The sequence below is a fragment of the Phaenicophaeus curvirostris genome, chromosome 7, assembly GCF_032191515.1.
Source record: "Phaenicophaeus curvirostris isolate KB17595 chromosome 7, BPBGC_Pcur_1.0, whole genome shotgun sequence".
Taxonomy (NCBI): domain Eukaryota; kingdom Metazoa; phylum Chordata; class Aves; order Cuculiformes; family Cuculidae; genus Phaenicophaeus; species Phaenicophaeus curvirostris.
In genome coordinates, this window is record NC_091398.1 from 12831864 (window position 1) to 12851025 (window position 19162).

Here is a 19162-nt window from a genome sequence, read left to right on the forward strand (position 1 = left end):
ATGAACAACTTAAAGAAAAAAAAACCTCTGTCCCTTCTGAGACATCTTTCTTCCTGAATCTGGAAAGAATGAAGAAATTGCCATCCTCGAAAAATATGAAAATCACCAACATGACTTTCAAAGGAACTGCAAAAGGACCTTTCATGAGAAAACGGTCAAAGCTAAGCATGTTGCTTCAAACCAGCAAACAGTACCAAAAACCAGTAAGCAGTTTCCAGTGTTTTCCTATCAGAATAAACCTAAGATAACAGGCTCTTCCAGCTGTGAGAGCTGATCTACAGACACACAACTGTTCTTTGTCTCATCGTGACACATAATGCACAATTTAAAGGAGGGATTTACTACAACAGTAGAGAGAAGGGCAATGTTTCAGTATAATACCTTTTCAAGTCCTACAACACAGAAATTCCTGTTAGAGGATGCCTACCTTGGCTGTATTGCTACATTGATCAAACAGCCTCACAGCATTACAAGGGTAAACATTACTTTTATTCCTAGGGGTCAGTGACATGAAACTCAGATCAAAGCTTTCCTCAGCTAGTGCCACTCATCTCACTTACCAAATTGTAAATGCCAAGCAGCAGCGCTTCAATGCAACCATTACTCTGCCTATCCCTGCTGGCAGTAAGACGCAGATACACCCATATCAACTCTGGCAAAAACTGCAGTGTGAATCTCTTGAGCCGAACTTCAGAACTACGATAAAGTTCAAAGAGCTGGTGGCAAACAGGCTCCAGGAGCTGTGGAAAGGCAAAAAGGCTCATGAATTACACTCCTTGATAGCAAAGCAAGTGAATGAACCAAAATGATACTTGCATTCCTTTTAAGGAGATCTATAAGGACAGACCTGAGAGATGCTGGCATGAAGTACTGGGAAACATGGCCTTAGTACAGCCACTACCATCTCGTGCTTTGTGAGCAATATTCTCTTGCGCTGTCACTATGAGATTTTTTTTGTATACAGGTACTAATTTAAGACATGTGATAGACACGTGGCTTGAACTATGTGCATCATAAAACTTTAACGGTACAGTTGTAAGGTTTTTAGAAGTACGTAGGTCAAAGATTACCTGCTAATGACAAAACAATTGACAGAAATATTTATCATTTTCTTACCTACAGATTTTTAGTCTCAAACTCGACAAGTGTACGTTTGTTCATTACAATGGAAATTAATTTTTCCATCTTGAGCTGCCCTCCCAGTTTCAGCACAAGATACAAAAAGGACCTTATCAAGTCAGTGTGATGTAAGCATGAAAAAAATCTGCCTTTTTAAGAGTCTACAATGTCAAATCAATAGTTAAGATGCATTCACAGAACCATTAATGAACAGGAAAAACCAAGAAAAAGAACCACATCAAAGAGCCTCCCCTTTTCCCAAGACTAATCAAGTTTTCAAAAATAAAGTAAGAAAAAAAGAACTCCAAGAGGAATTTTTATAAGGAATTTTGATAACTACATTCTAAGAAATGGGATGATCTGACCTAAGGAAAACACTCACGGGATTCAATGTCTAAAAAGACTGAAGAATCCATGTAACCTAAAGTGTCTGTATTCACCTAGAAGAGTCACAGACTCAGAAAAATAGAATCTCAAATAAGTCTCTTTCTAACAGTACATGCTTTATGCAGCTCTCATACACACACGATAATTTCAAACATTAAACTATACATATATTTTTTTTTTAGCAATAAAACCCCAGCATTTGACCAACACAATAGCAGTTGTACTGGTGAGACAAAATCACAAAAATAGGAACCATCCAGAGCAGAGGATCAGATGAAGCATGTATGACTTCTCTTTTAGCACATACTCTCACTCCCAAGGATGCACAGCTCAAGACTTGCAGGGCATGAGCATCTAATAGACTTTCACGCATTCTTATTTCATTAATTTTTCTATTCATCAAAATCTTAGTACTCAATTTCCTATAGAATTCACTGTCACTCTTTTGCTATGCTGTAGGAAGAGGTACTTCTGTGGTTTGTTGTGAACCACCCATCCTCTTAAACACTGAACAAGTCCCTTGCTATCAGCAGAGGGACAGACAAGTGATTAGTTTGAATGTTTGATAAATGTGCAGTGCCATAAATCTGTATGACTGTACAGCTTTGCATGCACATATTTAGACGTTGATATTTTACTCTAGTATATCACAAATCGCAAAACAAATTTGACAGAATTTTCTATTAAGATAGTTGCCTTAAGACCCAAGAAAGGGTGAACACATTAGTTTTACATCTAACACACAGTTTTCTGGTCAATGAAGCACATTTTAAACCACTGATTACATAAGCTGTAACATGACATCTACATAAAATAAAACTTTGCTATCAGACATATCTCCTCTTATACAAGGCTCTGGTGTAAGTGCTTTGGTAACAAGGCTTCTGATTGACAGTCTAGTCACTCTTAAGCTAAAAGTCTGTTTTTAAAACAGAAGCAAAATGAGACTCCAGAATTGAGGGAAGAAACCTGATGTTAACAACATTGATACAATATGAAAGAACTGAAGATATCTGGAGCACACAGATTTTTACAAGCCATCCATGTAAAATACCCCATCACTTAATTTTTGGATTGGGATCTAAATGAAATTAGAAGCCCACAAAGCTATTGCAATAATTTGCTTTCTCTATCAAGCTGAGCACATATTATTTTATCTAGTATATTTATTCCAGTATTTCATACATATATAGCACTTTCTATGCAAAAGATGCATAACTACATTCTTTCTTAATATTTACTTAGTAGAAACTCCTATCTGAAAGTGACACTAATTATTAAAACCATCTGTAATAGTAAGTGTTCAAATCCTCAGAGACAGAATTGTATCCTTGTTTTATGAAAGGCATAGGACATTTCAGATGTTCAAGCAAAAGAAGTATTCAATAATTCAGAAAACACTGAATAAATTTGGTTTTCTTTGAAAGAAAATATGAGCAAGATACCAGTGTAAAGAGGAGAAAGAAGAAATCGAGATGAGGAAGTCAAGAAGAATCAAGAAGAAAAGTGGAAACGTTAAATACAAGCATATCTGCAAGGAGGTGCAAGAAAAGCTAAACAAACATCAGAAACCAGATATATACAGCAGCGTTGCTATACATTGTACTTCTTCTAGATTAGAAATGACAGCAGCCCAAAGCTGTTTCCTATTTTAAAATTAGTCTAATCAAGTCCCATTAAAACAGTAGAACAGAATAATTTAGCTGAAGTCAGGCAACCAAAGCAGTTACCGAGTTTATTCTGTTTTATTTCAAATGAAAAATTAATAAAATCAGACTTTTACATGAAGCCAGGCTACCTAAGAAGATACAAGCTATGTCCAGTCACCGGTGCTGCAAGGACTCCTAATTTTAGTAACTGGCATATTAATTGTGCAAAGCATTTAACTCCAAATTACTTAGGAGAAAACCTGAAAGTTGTTTGTAGTGACTACTATAGCACTTTCGGTGTGTTCGGAGCTTTAAGTCCACAAGAAGAAGCTGTCATCACAAAGATGCTACAACACAAATATTTTCAAAGGCGCCCATGTTTTTCCTATCAAAGTACAGTAGGATCATCTCTCACCTGGAAACACAAAACTTGACACTATAAGAAAGAACAAATGTTTTCCTTGCATCCTAGTTATCTGGCTTTTCAGGATAACCAGCCTCTTCCAATTAATTTCTGAATATAAATATTAAGAAGATACTGGATAAACAGAGGAAAATGAAGCTTTCGTCACCAGTAGCGAGCGTATACACGAACTGACACACACTGTTTTAATTCCAAAAACCTTTCTTTCAGTCCAAACTCAAAGGAAACTCAGTAGCACTGCAGTCAGCCAAAAAGTTCAAGCTAAAAAAAAATCTCTTGTAACTGTATCTCTTCCCTAACAAACTAAAAACTTTTAGTAAAAGAGCTTTCCTAACAGCATAAACAACAATTAGCATAACAACGACAAACAAAATTTTTACTGGTTTAACTACACAGTCAGTGACAATGATATAATTTACAGACTTGGTTTTTCCATATCAGAGATGCAAGTCATGCTTTAAGGAAGACAAGAAATAGCTCTAGTTTGGCTTATTTTACAAATCTGCCAAATCTTAAGAGCCATAGCTTAAAGTTAAATATAATGTTAATAAAATAAGTGACAAAGATTGGAAATGCTTGCCTTTTTGAAGAATTCAGAAAAGTTTAGGTTGGAAGGGACCTTAAAGATCATCTAATTCACCACACACCCCCCTTTCAATCATGGTAGAAAATAATGTGTCCATCTCGGGCTTAACTACAACATAATGGGTGGAATTAGTTATTATTTGAAGAGTATCGAGTGGGAAAGCGTTTGGCATTGTAAAGGTGGCGTCATTTCAAGGCTGAGATTTCCAAGTTCAACCTAAATAGCCTCACTTGAATATTCAATGTTTAAATTTCAGTACTGCATTAACTGAAAGTCCATAAGCCATTTATGCCTACAACTATAAACCAACTCCAAAAACTATAAAACAATCTAAAAACAGTACTTCAAAAGCACTTTACTTTAGAATTCAAATATGCAAAAAGCAGTACACATTTTGGTTACATAAACTGTTTACGAGCAAGATCACTCTCCACTCTTCAAGTAACTTTGTTTCAGTCATTATCTTCTTCATATTAGAAAAAGTCAGGGAATTCCATAAAAGGTAAACAGTACCACTTGTATTTAATTTGACAGTAACACTTGTATTTAACTTGACAGTATGCTTCCCTTCCTTGATAGCTCTCAAATTGGTGGAGAGCTGTCAAAAGAGAAACACCTTGGTTGGTTGTTTCTGATCAGGACAGAATTATGTAATTCTAGAAAAAGTCGTGTTTGCCCTACACAGTTTGCCCCTTTTAGGAAGCTTTTAAAAATAGTTCAACTTGGTCATAAAATTGTACTAAAAAAAAAAATGACTTGTCCATCAAATTTAAGAATCCAGCAAGTAAATTTTTATAATAGTCTACCATATGAGCTTTATCCTCACAAGCAATGACTACTTCTAACAAATGATGTTCTACTATAAAGTTTATTTAAACTCACTTACAGCCAAATATTATCACAGAATTACGCAAAGTAATGAATTTACTATGGTTACACCCCTGACGCAAATAAGTTTGGAAGTGCAACAAGAAAATACATACTGCCTCAACAAGCAAAACCTGCAGTTAGTCATCTTTGAGTTTGGGATTGCCTATCTTATACCTGATATCAAAATCAGGCCCAACCAGCAAGAGCAGCTCCAAAGAGTAGTATTTGACAAGCATCAGTGTGTAATAATATAAGATTACCGTCACACCCCGAACAAGATACTCTTTCTGCAAATCTTGTTTTTTAATGATGCAAAGAACCAAAAAACAAACACTCATTCTCAAAGAAAGGAAAGCTTTTACATTTTTAGAAGTACACAACCTCACACAATACGTATATACCAAAAGACAACAGCAATAGTGGCTTCAGGTTGGAGAGAAAGCAATAGTGGCTTCAGGTTGGAGAGAAAATAACAGTAGCTTCAGTACAAAGAAAAAGGTCACTATGCAGGTTATTTATAACACTAAAATGAAGCTGACAGCTACGAAGCTTTTTTTTTCTTAATTGCATGAGCATTATGCAATCTCCTTTAAACTAAATCAAGTGTTCAGGTTCCAAAAGCAGCTGAGCTTTGCTCAGGAAAATAAAGAACTTCCTTGCTGTGTACACTCGTCATTTAATTTTTAAATATACGATAGATCACAGGTGATAAATCAAGTATTTTGAAGAATTTTACCTAAAGTAGTTTACACAGCAGAGAATGGAATGCTTAGACAATTTATTCAGAAGTCGTATTTCACACACTTTCCTAGAAACGTTCATAGCAGAAGCCAATGGAATAGAAAGCTCAGTTTAACATCATTTGCAAAATGAATTATGTACAAAGGCAAGCTAAGTTTTCATTGTGTATATTTATATTTTGGGGCCTTGGTTTTGCTCTTGTTTACAGCAGTGTAAGCTGTATTTGTGATGCTAACGTAAACAAAAGAAGATACGGTTATTGTAATAGGATTTAATAAATTGATTCCATCTTCCACTGTAACAAGCCACTAGATGAAAAGCACATTGGTCTCACTGAGTTTCACCATAAGGCCTACTTTGTCTCTGTTATGACTGAAAGGTGGATTCTGAGGGGCAAAAACCCCCCAAAAGTCATGCCAAATAAAGTGTAGCAGTCAGCTGCGGCAAGTAACATCTAGCAGGCAGCATAAAGTGTATTTTTGGGAATAGATGAGGTTGTGTCTTACCAGAAAGGCATTAAATTGTCAAAAAAAGACAGAGGGACGATACCCATGTTAAACTACATTAGAAAGCAGAATCAAAGAATCTTCCTCTTCATCTCTTCTCAATTACTCTAGTTTCAGTTGTAGAGGTGGAAGATACAAGAATGTGAATAAATCTTTTTTAAAGTCTCCTACCTCATTGTTTGGGTCTTGAATGACCTTATAAAGAGCTGGTATCAGTGGTTTTTTTCGGTGCAATGTAGCTGCATAGCTCGAAATTTGTGTTTCAGGTAATGCCTGAAGAGAAAGAAAAAAAGAAGTGTTACCCTGGTAAATCAATGCTTCCATGTATTAAACATCTCCACAGAAGGATTCAGTCTCATCAATAAAATTTCCTGAAGTTCAATAAATTTTCAGACTTGTACTGGATCAACTAGGTTATAAGCTCTTCTCCACATGAAAGCATTTGGGAGCAGATACCAACTTTAAGAGTTAAATCCAAAACAAACTTAAGATCTACATTTCATTTGCTCCAGATTGATATGAGGATTGTCTTTCTTGATATTCTGTATTTAATAGACACTTTTCAAAGTCTGAATCAGAACAACCTGAATTTTTTAAGAGGTGTGGATAATCTAAGATGAGCATGGACAGCTTCAAGTCCCACCAAGCAACCACATCTGTGGATTTTGCATCCTTGGCTCTAACAACAGCATGTAATGACTTGTTGTATATCAGCAATGATGTGAGGAATTACTCATTTGTAATTTAAATAACAGATTAATTTCATATCAGTCATGAAAATCAGTTTTCTTGTTTATGCACTATCCTGTATTTCACTCAGCATCATTATCAACAGGCAAAATAGCTTAAAATACTTTGGATTCTTAATGACAAAACAATCAATTTTATGTAGACTATGGGACAAAAACAAAGTATTTTTCTTTATTATATTTTAAACTCCAAAACATTTTTAGTAATTTTTTAAACATAAAGAAGTTGCTTAATTAGAAATTCGGGCAGTGTTATCCAGCTGTTAGTTAAATCCTATCAGTTTGATCTACACAGATACATATGCTTTAAAAACCCACATTGCTATAGCAGTGTTCTGCTCTATAATAACAAAAACCAAACTGTTGTTACAACTATGCACTGTACATTATGTGCCAGGTGACTCATTTACACACACCTTTGCATGACTTATGCATAGTAAGAAATTGAAAGATCAAGTGATAGATATTTTAAATGTTAATTATTGGATATTAAGGAAAAAAAAAATCCATGCACTATGGTATAAGACCAATAGCATGCCTATCATTCATCTTCTCAGCTCACCTTGAATTCTGACAGCCATTCTTCCACAACACCTCGTTCTGATCCCAGCATTTTCTTACTACTTTTGTTTCTCTTACCTTTAGAAGAGACAAGAAAAAAGAAATTAAATAAGAGTTCTGACAGCAAAGCTTAGTTTCACAAAATCCTACCCTAATGAAAAGCATTAACCTATTTCCAATAGAATTACATAATATCAAACAATTGGAAAAGTTGTATTTTGGACAACTGATCCATTTTCTAGCAACGATTAAACTGCTCTCTTCAGACATTTAGTTAAAAGTACTGCACGTTAATGGCAGAGGAGAAAAAAGGATTAAGTGCTTCAGGCCAAAATATACATTATTTAAGACAAACACATAATCCCATTCTTGCTCCCTTACCAAATATAGGACAAAGAAAAGACAAGTGGAATAAAGTAAAGAGCATAATGGAACAAATCACGTGAGACATTGCAATAGCAGTTCTAGATACAGCTCAAAGCAAAGCAGTTTCATGAAACCACTTATTAAAAATCCTAATAGCAGAATTTTAATCTTTAAACTTTGTTCTTAAAGCATTTTGAAGCTTCTTGTTCAAATTGCAAGATTCAGCTCTTTTAGAAGAATGTTGGAATTCTCTGAAACAAAAAAAAGATAACTTGCAAGGAAAATTGTAATTATTTTACATTTTATATACAACAGTCATACTCTAACATCTTTTGAATTCTCCTAAATTTAATTCTCAATGCAACAACAAGAATGTCCAAAACACAAGGCATCATTAGACACCTTTGCTTGGCGTTTAAAAATGTCTAAGCAACAAGGGTCATTTTGCCATGATCTCAGTACAGGTTGGCAATACATGCAAGTCATTAAGGTCTCAGTAAATTTTAACCTGATGAAGTGAAATGAAGCTGTAACCTAATACTAGATACTCAAACCAAAGAATAGTGATCTGAAAAGGCATAAATTGAAGAGACAGTAAAATGTAAGATCTGTCTAAAGCTATACTGGACATATGAAGACAGCAATACTTAATCAAAAGTTTAATTCTACAGGATCCGCAGGTAAATAATTGCCTGAACAGAAATAACAGAAATAGAAAGTCTGTGAAGGGACACTGCATTTTAAGAGAGCCTTTGGTCACTCTTTTCTTTTTATTTTTTTTTTTAAAGAAGCTTATATTGCTATATAACAACCATATATGACCAAGGCGTCACACACTGTCATGTATCCTTACCACATTTTTCCTAGAAACTACAATAAGAACTACAACTACCCATCGGCTTCAAAACTTCCAAATCAGGTGATAATTTTTACGATTTTCTTTCAGATGTATTTTGAAATTTATTGAGGCTCAACAAAAAAACTACAGGTTTGAGACAAATGATAAATGGCCTTTAAGTAGCCAGACCGCATGACTGGAATCACCCATTCCAGCCAAAGAACACATTTGTTTTATGAGAGAAGATTTGTGTTTAAGGACAGATCAGTATTTGCTAAACACAAAATGAAGAGAAATAAGAAAAAAAAATTTGTTGGGAAGCTGTAAGTTCAATGTTAGGAACCTTTCATTAACAGAACTACCCACAGCATTTCCCATGGCCCTTGGCAGCTAGTCAATCAGAGAATAGAGACTCTTGTGGGTAAGGAACTGTCCCAGATTTCTAAACCATATTTAAATACCCTAAAAGATATCAGATTCAGAAATAACATTAGATTAATTTAAATTGAAGTAACACTTGGGTGACTCACTTCAGAAAGTGTGCTGACACTTCCATATTCCATATTGCATAAAATAACGCAACTAAATACGTATCTGCAAACAAAGGTTTTCAAAGACATCGTTTTCAATAGAAAGGGAAACAGGTATTGGTCATCAGAGCGAGATATGGGTAGTAATTAATTTCAAAACACCACAGGACATGCCACAGAAGATAAGATTTAGTTCAACTTTAGCCCTGGGAAAAAAAATATTTTCAAAGTGCAACATTCAACTTCACCTCTTTAAAGAAGTCAGTTTTCTAAAGGAGGAAGAGGAGGAGGAATACAGCAGTTTTTCAACCTGGGATGCATTTGTCAAGCCTTCACGTACTGTCCTGTTTTCTGAAAGGTGAAAAGAAACTGATGGTCATAAAATTAGGAGAATTGCAGTAATGCTAAGTAAACAGTAAGTGCTAAGTAAACAGTAGTGTATCAAATCCACTAAATCACATCAGGGTCTTTCTGTAACAAAGCAATTTGCCAATAAAAAAAAGGGAAAAAAGAAAAAAAGGGAGGGGCCCTCAGTATTTTAGCAGGGGGAAGAAGGGACGAATTGCCTTCCTCCAAAAAGAAGGCTTTGTCACTTGTGTGGAAAAACTTCATGTATCAGTGGTGCTCAGTACTACAAGCACACTAGAACGGAAAACTGAAGCACTATGTCTTACAAAGAACAGTGCAATAAAGACACAAGATGAAATAGAAGAGTAATACTTTATAAAATGTGAGCTGAAATGACACTCTGGCTTTGGAGAACAAATACCTCTGAATCTATTAGATATTCTTCCTTACTAACATTGTTCTTAATATTTATTCCTTACAGAGTCAAAATTTCAATGTCATTGCAAAAATCACGCATTACACTAACATTCACCTTTCACTGCAGGATCCCTTCATGATGAGCATGAAGTAAACAACATACACACGAGCCCACTCTAAGTAAATAAAGAGGATTCCAGTATCTGTAGACCCCCTAGTAGAGAACTGCACTATATGAACAATGGTCGTATTCCATTCCATACTGCTTATTCAATTAATTACTTTTCCAAATTACTGAATTACTAAGAGGTCCTTTGGTCATTCCCTCCTCTGCGCTAATTAGCAATAGGGTAACAGGAGGCACCATCTTTTCCAGGCTACACTGCAAATGAAATTCCTTGCCGAAATCTTTTAATTTGAATATATGAAATTAAAATTATCCTCTCCTTTCCCTGACAATACTTATGAGGAGTTTGAAAAAATAAACAAATTTCTACCCTATGGGCACACAGTAGTTCAATCACATACAGATTTTTAAACGTGCTCAGGAAACCTGAAAGACAAACATATGTATGTATTTAGCTTATTACCACGCATGCATCTTCAAGACAGAATAGCAGGTCTAGAAGAGTTGATTCAGGACTTGTAGAAGTTTCTCAAGTTTTACAACATGCTAGAAACAGCCTTTACATGCTGACACGCTATCTGACATACACTACTTTCTCTCATAGGGTCCCAACTAGCTCTAAGTTACTACACTTGCTACGTAGAGGTTCAGTTTTACTGTTGTGCCCAGTGTTAAAACCAAAGACACAGAACCTGGAAGTCCACCAGGTGGGCCTTCCCAGAGCTGTATTAAGTTAGACATAATATTTCCTATATAGGAACCAGAGTTATTTTAGCCCCAAAGAAAGACTCACTCTTGCATACTTGCAAATCAGAAAAGGGATTTTCTACGTCTATACAGTTTTCCCCACAAACGGACTAAGCACAAGCAGATGTGCCCAGACCTGGATGGAGAATCAGGCTGTAAAAATTTTTCATTCACTTGGTTTAACCAAATCTGCAGGTCTTTAACTAAATTTAAGTAAGAAAAAAAAATACTTAGCATCACAAATGGGCTGCGGGGGTTCAAACAGTTTTACACATCGAAAACAGTAAATAACTGTCCTTAAATCAGAAGCAAACATTAGCTTATGGCTAAAAATTCCTCTGTTCTCCAAGTGATTCCTTCAACTTGGAAGATCCTGTTAAAATCTGCCAGCAAGAAACTGCTCTCCTCGACGACTGTATAAACTTGAGAAATCACATCAACTCTAAAGTTAACTATTTCCTGCAGAAACCTTGCTAACATTATGCTTGAAACCAAACTTTAAAAAAAACAAAAACAAAATAACAAAGAAACACAAATTCCCCTCCTCTTTACACTCCAGTGAACAGCAATATGTATGAAACCACAGCGCAGCTCTAACAGGAAAGCCAAATGCATATTCAATAAAACTACACTGAGCATCAAATACTGTTGTATATTTTAAATATCAACAAGTACTTTTTGCCCTGTAGCACCACAATTCAGAGCAAGACTGCAAGGAGAACACTAAGCAAACTGCTGCAGAAACAAGGAAACGCACACGGCTATCAAGAAACACACATCAGGCCAGTAAAAATGTTGCAGTTTGGAGAAAAGGATACTACAAATAAGTGAAACAAAAATACTTTAAAAATTAGCAATTCTCTTAAGTCAGGATTCAGCCTGGCATTCTAAAGAAATTACAAAACCACCAAGAGGTGCAAGAATGATTCATATACGTTACTGCAGATACTGTGGAGACCAGAATGTCCCTACTACGTTAAGTCAAAAATGCCAGGTATCATAATGGCATAAACACCTAACCTACCTAAGAAATTAACTCCTCTTACAGAAGCCTGTTGAGCCATAGAGAAAGTCCACATCGCGAATTTCTCTCCCAGTGTCTGGGCCATGCACTGACCTTCAAGCAAGCCCAGTTTGGGTTCTTCTTCCAGTGTAAGTTTGTTTCAGAACCAAAGCCGTACCTGCTGCCTAGGAAAGCAGCCATAGTGAGAACAACAGCTGAAGCACAGAGATTGTGCTGTGCCCTTTAAGAACAATGCCAGAAACACAATCCAGTGAACAGTGTTTTCTTACAAATGGTACAATAAGACTTTAATAGCTCTACTTTGAAAACACAGAACAATTTTTTTTTTTGTTAGGGTTCTGCATGATAATCTCCAAAGTATGAAAAGGATTAAAATATGGGGCACCTACCACAGGAACCTTGTGCTTATTCAATCCCGCAGAAATGGACACCATTTAGTGCTTTTTGTGCATTTTAGGAGAATGGAGGAAAGAGAACTTTACAAAAGAGATCTTTTTGGGCCACCTGTACTGTATGATTTACCCATTTTCACTCAATTAAAATTCCACGCTTAGTTTCATATGGTTGCTTACATAAATACAGACAGTTGTTCTGATGCTTTCAGAATGGTTTTGATGGGGTGTACATTGAAGATCAATAATATGAAAAGCACCTCATCTATGCGTCAGTCTTTGGCTATGTTTATAGTAAAATATAAGCACAAACTATTCATTTTTCCAGTGCTACACTTGCATTCTCCCTTTTCCAGATGTTACAGATTGCTTTCTCATGCAGCTTAAGAAGGATGCAGACATATATTTCTGCTGTGTTAATACAGAAATAGCCCACACCTATTCCAGCTAGGACTACTCTACTGGTTTGGCTTTAGAACAAATCACCTCTCCCTTTGAAATTTTCTGCCCAAATATTAAAATCATTTTTAAGGACTTGTACAAACAGGCAAGATCGTCAGGTCATGGATTCACAATACACTAACTACGCTGACTCCCTGCATGAAGACCTAACAAAAGCCCAGAGAGCATCCTAGCGTAGAGCCTGGCGGCTGCAATGCCTCACTGAGCCCCCTCCTCGCTGCCCCAACCTGCACCGCAGCAGCCAGGCTGCACTCTATGTGCTTTGCCACTTTTGCTAGGTAGGAGCACAAGTCCAGCAGCTGTGCGGCTACCTCAGCCCGGCACATGGATCATCCCCTGGATCTTCACAAGAGCACCCGTGAAGCACATCTCAGGACAGTGTGCCCTACCTTTGGGCAAGTGGGGTGGGCATACAAACACACCTATCAATCTCAAGCACCACATAGGTGTGTCCCTAAAATAAAGCTGGTTCAACTGCATTAAATCCTGTGCCTATTTATACCATCTTGAAGTGGCCTGAACTGAGCATTGAATTTCATTTCCACAGTGTTCATGTCAAAAAACAGGAAATTTAAAATAAATGTGAAAAATCTCTTACAAAGACTACGTTTGTTTTCCTCTGTTATACCTCAGAGGTTCTTATAAAGGGTAGGAACCATAATAACTAAGGAGAAATTTAGTTCTTAGTAATAGTAATAACTGTCTTTCAAAATATCAAAGTTAGAAATAAAACTTATTACAATAATGAAACATAAAAACAAACTACCCAAGAACTTTTGACAAGTTCAAGGGACAACAGTAACAGGGGATGAGGAAAAGGCTGAGGTACTTAATGCCTTCTTTGCCTCAGTCTTTAGTCGTAAGGAGGGTCGTTCCGTCTGTGTACAAACCCAGGAGCTAGAGGAGCATAATGAGGCTCCCATGATCCAAGAGGAGGTGGTCAGAGCCTTGCTAGCCCGACTGGACAGCCACAAGTCTATGGGGCCGGATGGGATTCACCCTAGGGTACTGAAGGAGCTGGCGGATGTGCTGGCCAAACCCCTTTCCATCATCTTCCAACAGTCCTGGAAGACTGGGGAAGTCCCACTGGACTGGAGGCTGGCTGATGTTGTGCCCATCTACAAAAAGGGCCGCAGGGAGGACCCAGGAAACTACAGGCCTGTCAGTCTGACCTCAGTGCCAGGGAAAGTCATGGAACAGGTGATCTTGAGTGCTATCATGAAGTACATGCAAGAGAACCGGGTGATCAGGCCCAGTCAACATGGGTTCACAAAAGGCAGGTCTTGCCAAACTAACCTGATCGCCTTCTATGACAAAGTGACTCGACTACTGGATGAGGGAAAGGCTGTGGATGTATCTTCCTGGACTTCAGCAAAGCCTTTGACACAGTTTCTCACAGCGTTCTGCTTGAGAAACTGTCAGCCTCTGGGCTGGACAGGCGCACACTCTCCTGGGTGGAAAACTGGTTGGATGGCCGGGCCCAGAGAGTGGTGGGAAATGGTGTGAAATCCAGCTGGAGGCCAGTGACAAGTGGGGTTCCCCAGGGCTCAGTGCTGGGTCCAGCCCTGTTCAATGTCTTCATCAATGATCTGGATGAAGGCATCGAGTGCACCCTTAGCAAGTTTGCGGACGACACTAAGCTGGATGGAAGTGTCGATCTGCTGGAGGGTCGGGAGGCTCTGCAAAGGGATCTGAACAGGCTGGACCGCTGGGCAGAGTCCAATGGCATGAGGTTTAACAAGGCCAAATGCCGGGTCCTGCACTTGGGGCACAACAACCCTATGCAGTGCTACAGACTAGGAGAAGTCTGTCTAGAAAGCTGCCTGGAGGAGAGGGACCTGGGTGTGTTGGTTGACAGCCGACTGAATATGAGCCAGCAGTGTGCCCAGGTGGCCAAGAAGGCCAATGGCATCTTGGCTTGGATCAGAAACGGCGTGACCAGCAGGTCCAGGGAGGTTATCCTCCCTCTGTACTCGGCACTGGTGAGACCGCTCCTCAAATCCTGTGTTCAGTTCTGGGCCCCTCACCACAAGAAGGATGTTGAGGCTCTGGAGTGAGTCCAGAGAAGAGCAACAAAGCTGGTGAAAGGGCTGGAGAACAGGCCTTATGAGGAGCGGCTGAGAGAGCTGGGGTTGTTTAGCCTGGAGAAGAGGAGGCTGAGGGGAGACCTCATTGCTCTCTACAACTACTTGAAAGGAGGTTGTAGAGAGGAGGGTGCTGGCCTCTTCTCCCAAGTGACAGGGGACAGGACAAGAGGGAATGGCCTCAAGCTCCGCCAGGGGAGGTTTAGGCTAGACGTTAGGAAAAAATTCTTTACAGAAAGGGTCATTGGGCACTGGAACAGGCTGCCCAGGGAGGTGGTTGATTCACCTTCCCTGGAGGTGTTTAAGGCACGGGTGGACGAGGTGCTGAGGGATATGGTTTAGTGTTTGGTAGGAACGGTTGGACTCGGTGATCCGGTGGGTCTCTTCCAACCTGGTTATTCTGTGATTCTGTGATTCTACAGCTACAGACATTAGAAAGGGTTTAATCAACTCTCATCAGAGCACGTGTTTTTCACTTACATTTAGAATAAAAGCATACTGACTAAATAGATTAATATTTATCAGTCTGCATTTCAACTGCTAACCAAGATCAACATGCAAGGGCAAAATGATTATCCATATAATCGGAGCCAGTAGCACTTGCCTTTCAGATGTACCAAGTACTACAGTGAGGATGGAAAAAATAAATTTTACCAACTAGATGCTAATAATTGTTGACATTTAATAAGATATCACTATTCAAGTATGCAGAGGGGTTTTAGTTATGGATTTGTATTTTATTTGGGGTTTTTTTTTGTTTGTCTTAAAGAAGCCAGGATTTTATACTAGCTTCAAAATACAAAAGGGGAGGTTACATAAAGGGAACATGCACTTCAAGAATGAGTCCTTTTTTGGCCATTACATATTAGCTGTCACATGTATATACTGTAATTGAGACCTAGCTGCGGGATGAATAACATTATATATTTTTACCTCAAAGGCTATAGCAAGAATATTTTGCAATTAAAACATCTCAACAAAACAAACAAAGCTTCAAAAGCTGTAGGATCTCTTCCTAGTGCCACTCATGCAAGAGAACACTGCAGGCTGCTACTAGGTCTAAAAGAACAGAAAACTCCATTATCAATATAGCTTGTTCTTCCAAGCCACACAGACACGCTCATATCTGTAATTCATTACTGCACTTGGAAAGAAGAGTATTTAAAGAAAGATCTTTTCATGCTGCTTCTGTAAAGAAGTCGCATGGAAAGCATCAAGAATGCAATCTTACTGTGAACTAAAACTACGTTCAATTCCTTTGATGCAGAATGTTCATAGCTCTGTTATCAACACCAACTTTGTTTAATATAATTAATACTCCAGGAAGCAAAATACATAAAAGCCAACATGAGAACGTGGTCAGAACTACATGGGGAAAGTGCTTCCCATGCTTCACACAGACTTCAACAGACTGGTGCACTCCGAAGAAATGGAAATGAGCAACATGTCGATGAATGCAGATAACAAAAAAAAAAAACCCCTATTTGAACTTCTCATGATGAATTATTCCTGAACGCAGAGGTTTAAAAGACTGGCTAATACATTCAACAATTTAACGAAAACATCTGCTCAGGAATGCATCAGTAGCCAGAAAAGAAATTAAGATGTTTGACCACACAGAAGTGGTATGAAATAAATCTGAAAATGCATAAATAGAGCATACAAAATAGATAATACACTCGGAAATACTGGCCAACATTTGTTTCAAGCAAGCAAAGAAGTACGTATAAGGTACAAAGGGGCTTAAGATACAGCTAAAGACCATGAAAAATAAACTTCTAACCTGGATAGGGGAATAATTTAAATATTCAAAGAAGAAAGCACTCTGCTCCTTAAAAAGAAGCACACGTAACTAAGCAGCAGAGAAGGTAGAATGGATTTTCGTAACAGATTAATACAAAATAAAACACTAGAGTAACAAGGTAGAAATGCTAGGCCACTAACAGTATATTGGTTTTCATACTGTAAGAGTAGGACTTAGGATAAAATATCATGAAAGTCATAAGAAGGGATTTCAGATAAATATTATAGTACTTGTTTTACATAATTACTTCTTTTATAAAACAAGAGTGAAGGAGAAATTTTAATGATGGTGTAAGCTAGCACTTAATCGATATGCTTTACAAAAAACTTCTAGGAACATCTCCTTCCTTAATTGCTCCATGTCCAGGCACATACAGCTTCAGCTAGCTACTGTCAAGTTACATGCTAGGGTATATTAAACAGCCATGGTATGGTCTGATTCCCATACCAGGAAAGGGACTGACTCTTAAGTAAACCTATTATGATACATGTTTTTTACAATAAATACATCACAAGTACCATTGTGATTCCCTCCTATCCATCTACATAAATGTAGTATTCTATCACAATCGTCTCTATTAAACACTTATATGCCATTTTGGTATGGACACAAAAAATAAATTAAAAACCTGTTGTCCTCAACAAATCAGAATTACAGCTGCAGTTTGGCATTAAAAACAAGTACAAGCATTCTGCCAGAGCCCTCTTGGCCATACAGCTCCACCAAATAGAGAAACAGGAACTTTGTCAAGGTACAAAACTGGCAAAAGCAGAAACAAATTCAACATTCTCTGAACAGTTATTAAATCATCAGTTCAAGCATCCTCTTTGATAGAAAGAGAGCCTTCTTCCAACTCCAGTTCCTAGGTAATTTAATTGCAAGCTTAAGCAGACAGACACGCATTCCAATTTTAAAATATAAATGCTGACATATTCTATATGTGGGATTTAGGTTGCAAGCCTTATTAGACAAATCTTACTCATACAAAACAACTTGGATAAGACATTTCTTCCCTGCCCACTCTGACTCACCAGCAATAACCACACTAAAAAACTTTCTGTTTGGATACCAGCAACAAAGAAAGCTATGTGAAAATGATGAGAGAAAACCTTACCACAGTGAAGTCAAAGAAAACCGACAATAATGTAAATTTTCACGATACCACAATTGCACAGTGAGCTCCATTTCTTATCAAAAAGGTCATATCAATTTTGGCTACTGACAAAAATAATAATTAAAAAAAAAAGGTAAAGACACAGCCCATCTGTTCCAAAAAGCCTCCAAGTCATTTTAAGTCCTAAATTATCTTCTGTGTCTTTTCAAATACCAGAAAGCTCAGCTGCCAGATCTACTATCTTCCTACAATTACTAGTGTGAAACTGTGCTTTGCAGATATAAAATTGCTAAGGACAATTAGGGCAGTGTGAATGAAGTACAACACAGAAAACAGACCCTTTATAATAGAGTTTTAAAAAGTATTTAAAAGCTGATATTTGCACAGAGTAGCTGTAGAAAGCTACAGAAGTCAGGTGATTCTAGAGAAAAATTTAGGTCCTCTTTGCCTGACAGAGTCTAAGAATCTGAATAAAACACAATTGTACACTTGTAGCTCAAACCCTCTCTTAGGAGTTCATGCAATGAATGAAGCAGAAAAAGGAAGAGTTAATGTCATCTGAGAATGGGGAAGGAAATACGTATGTCCTGTATCTATCTATCTGAAGAAAGTATTCTTCTACTTTACTTACAGGATTTGGGAAAGAATAATATAATAAAGAACTATCCTGCACTTAAATACAGCAAAAAAACCCATGTTAATTATTCTATTATAGACACGACACTTAAATATATATACACACACACACAGAGAGATTAGCCATAGAAATGTTACCTTATTCTCTCAGCACCAGTTTCCTTAGAAACAAATTCATGTAGTCATCCTACACTAAACCTAAAACATTCTCTTGTCAGGATCCTGCATGATAAGCCACCCTAAGCTAAACAATACAAGCTCGTCCTCCCTTTGTAGCAGTTCACATACAGTAACTCTTCCTGTGCTAGTTTGTCTGCAACTCATGAATTTATTTACTTACGAAAACATTTCCATGCAAATTACTTTCCGTGTAACCCTACCTCTTCCAAACACCTTCTTAGTTCACTGTTTTGGTTCATGAAGTAAATTGAAATCTAGAAAGACTTAATTAAGGATAGAAAATGCATAGTAAGAAATGGAGCCTTAACAAACAAACAAATTCTAACAGCAAACTCAACACTTGCAAAACCTTGGTTAAGGGACACTCAGTGCTATCTACTAAAAAGGAACAGGCACAAATCTTGAAATCTAGGATAAATCTTGAAACTGAATTTCTGTGGGATCAAAATGAAAACAAAATTCAAAATCAAACAAAAAAAACCCCACACACCAAGAAGCCCT

General features: G+C 37.5%; 1 protein-coding gene across 4 annotated transcripts in view; it reads right to left on the reverse strand.

Annotated features, from left to right (window-relative positions):
- Window positions 1–19162, reverse strand: part of LOC138722560 (origin recognition complex subunit 2-like) — a 74755-nt gene that overhangs the window by 41326 nt on the left and 14267 nt on the right. For all 4 annotated transcript variants that reach the window (XR_011337726.1, XR_011337727.1, XR_011337728.1 and 1 more), the window contains 4 exons: window positions 9575–9677; window positions 7594–7670; window positions 6454–6555; window positions 561–740 (listed from right to left, as the gene is read on the reverse strand). Coding sequence is in view for 1 of the 4 variants with exons in the window: in XM_069860845.1 (XP_069716946.1) it covers window positions 561–740; window positions 6454–6555; window positions 7594–7644 (333 nt within the window). In the remaining 3 variants the exon portion in view is untranslated. The remainder of the gene's footprint in view (window positions 1–560; window positions 741–6453; window positions 6556–7593; window positions 7671–9574; window positions 9678–19162) is intronic.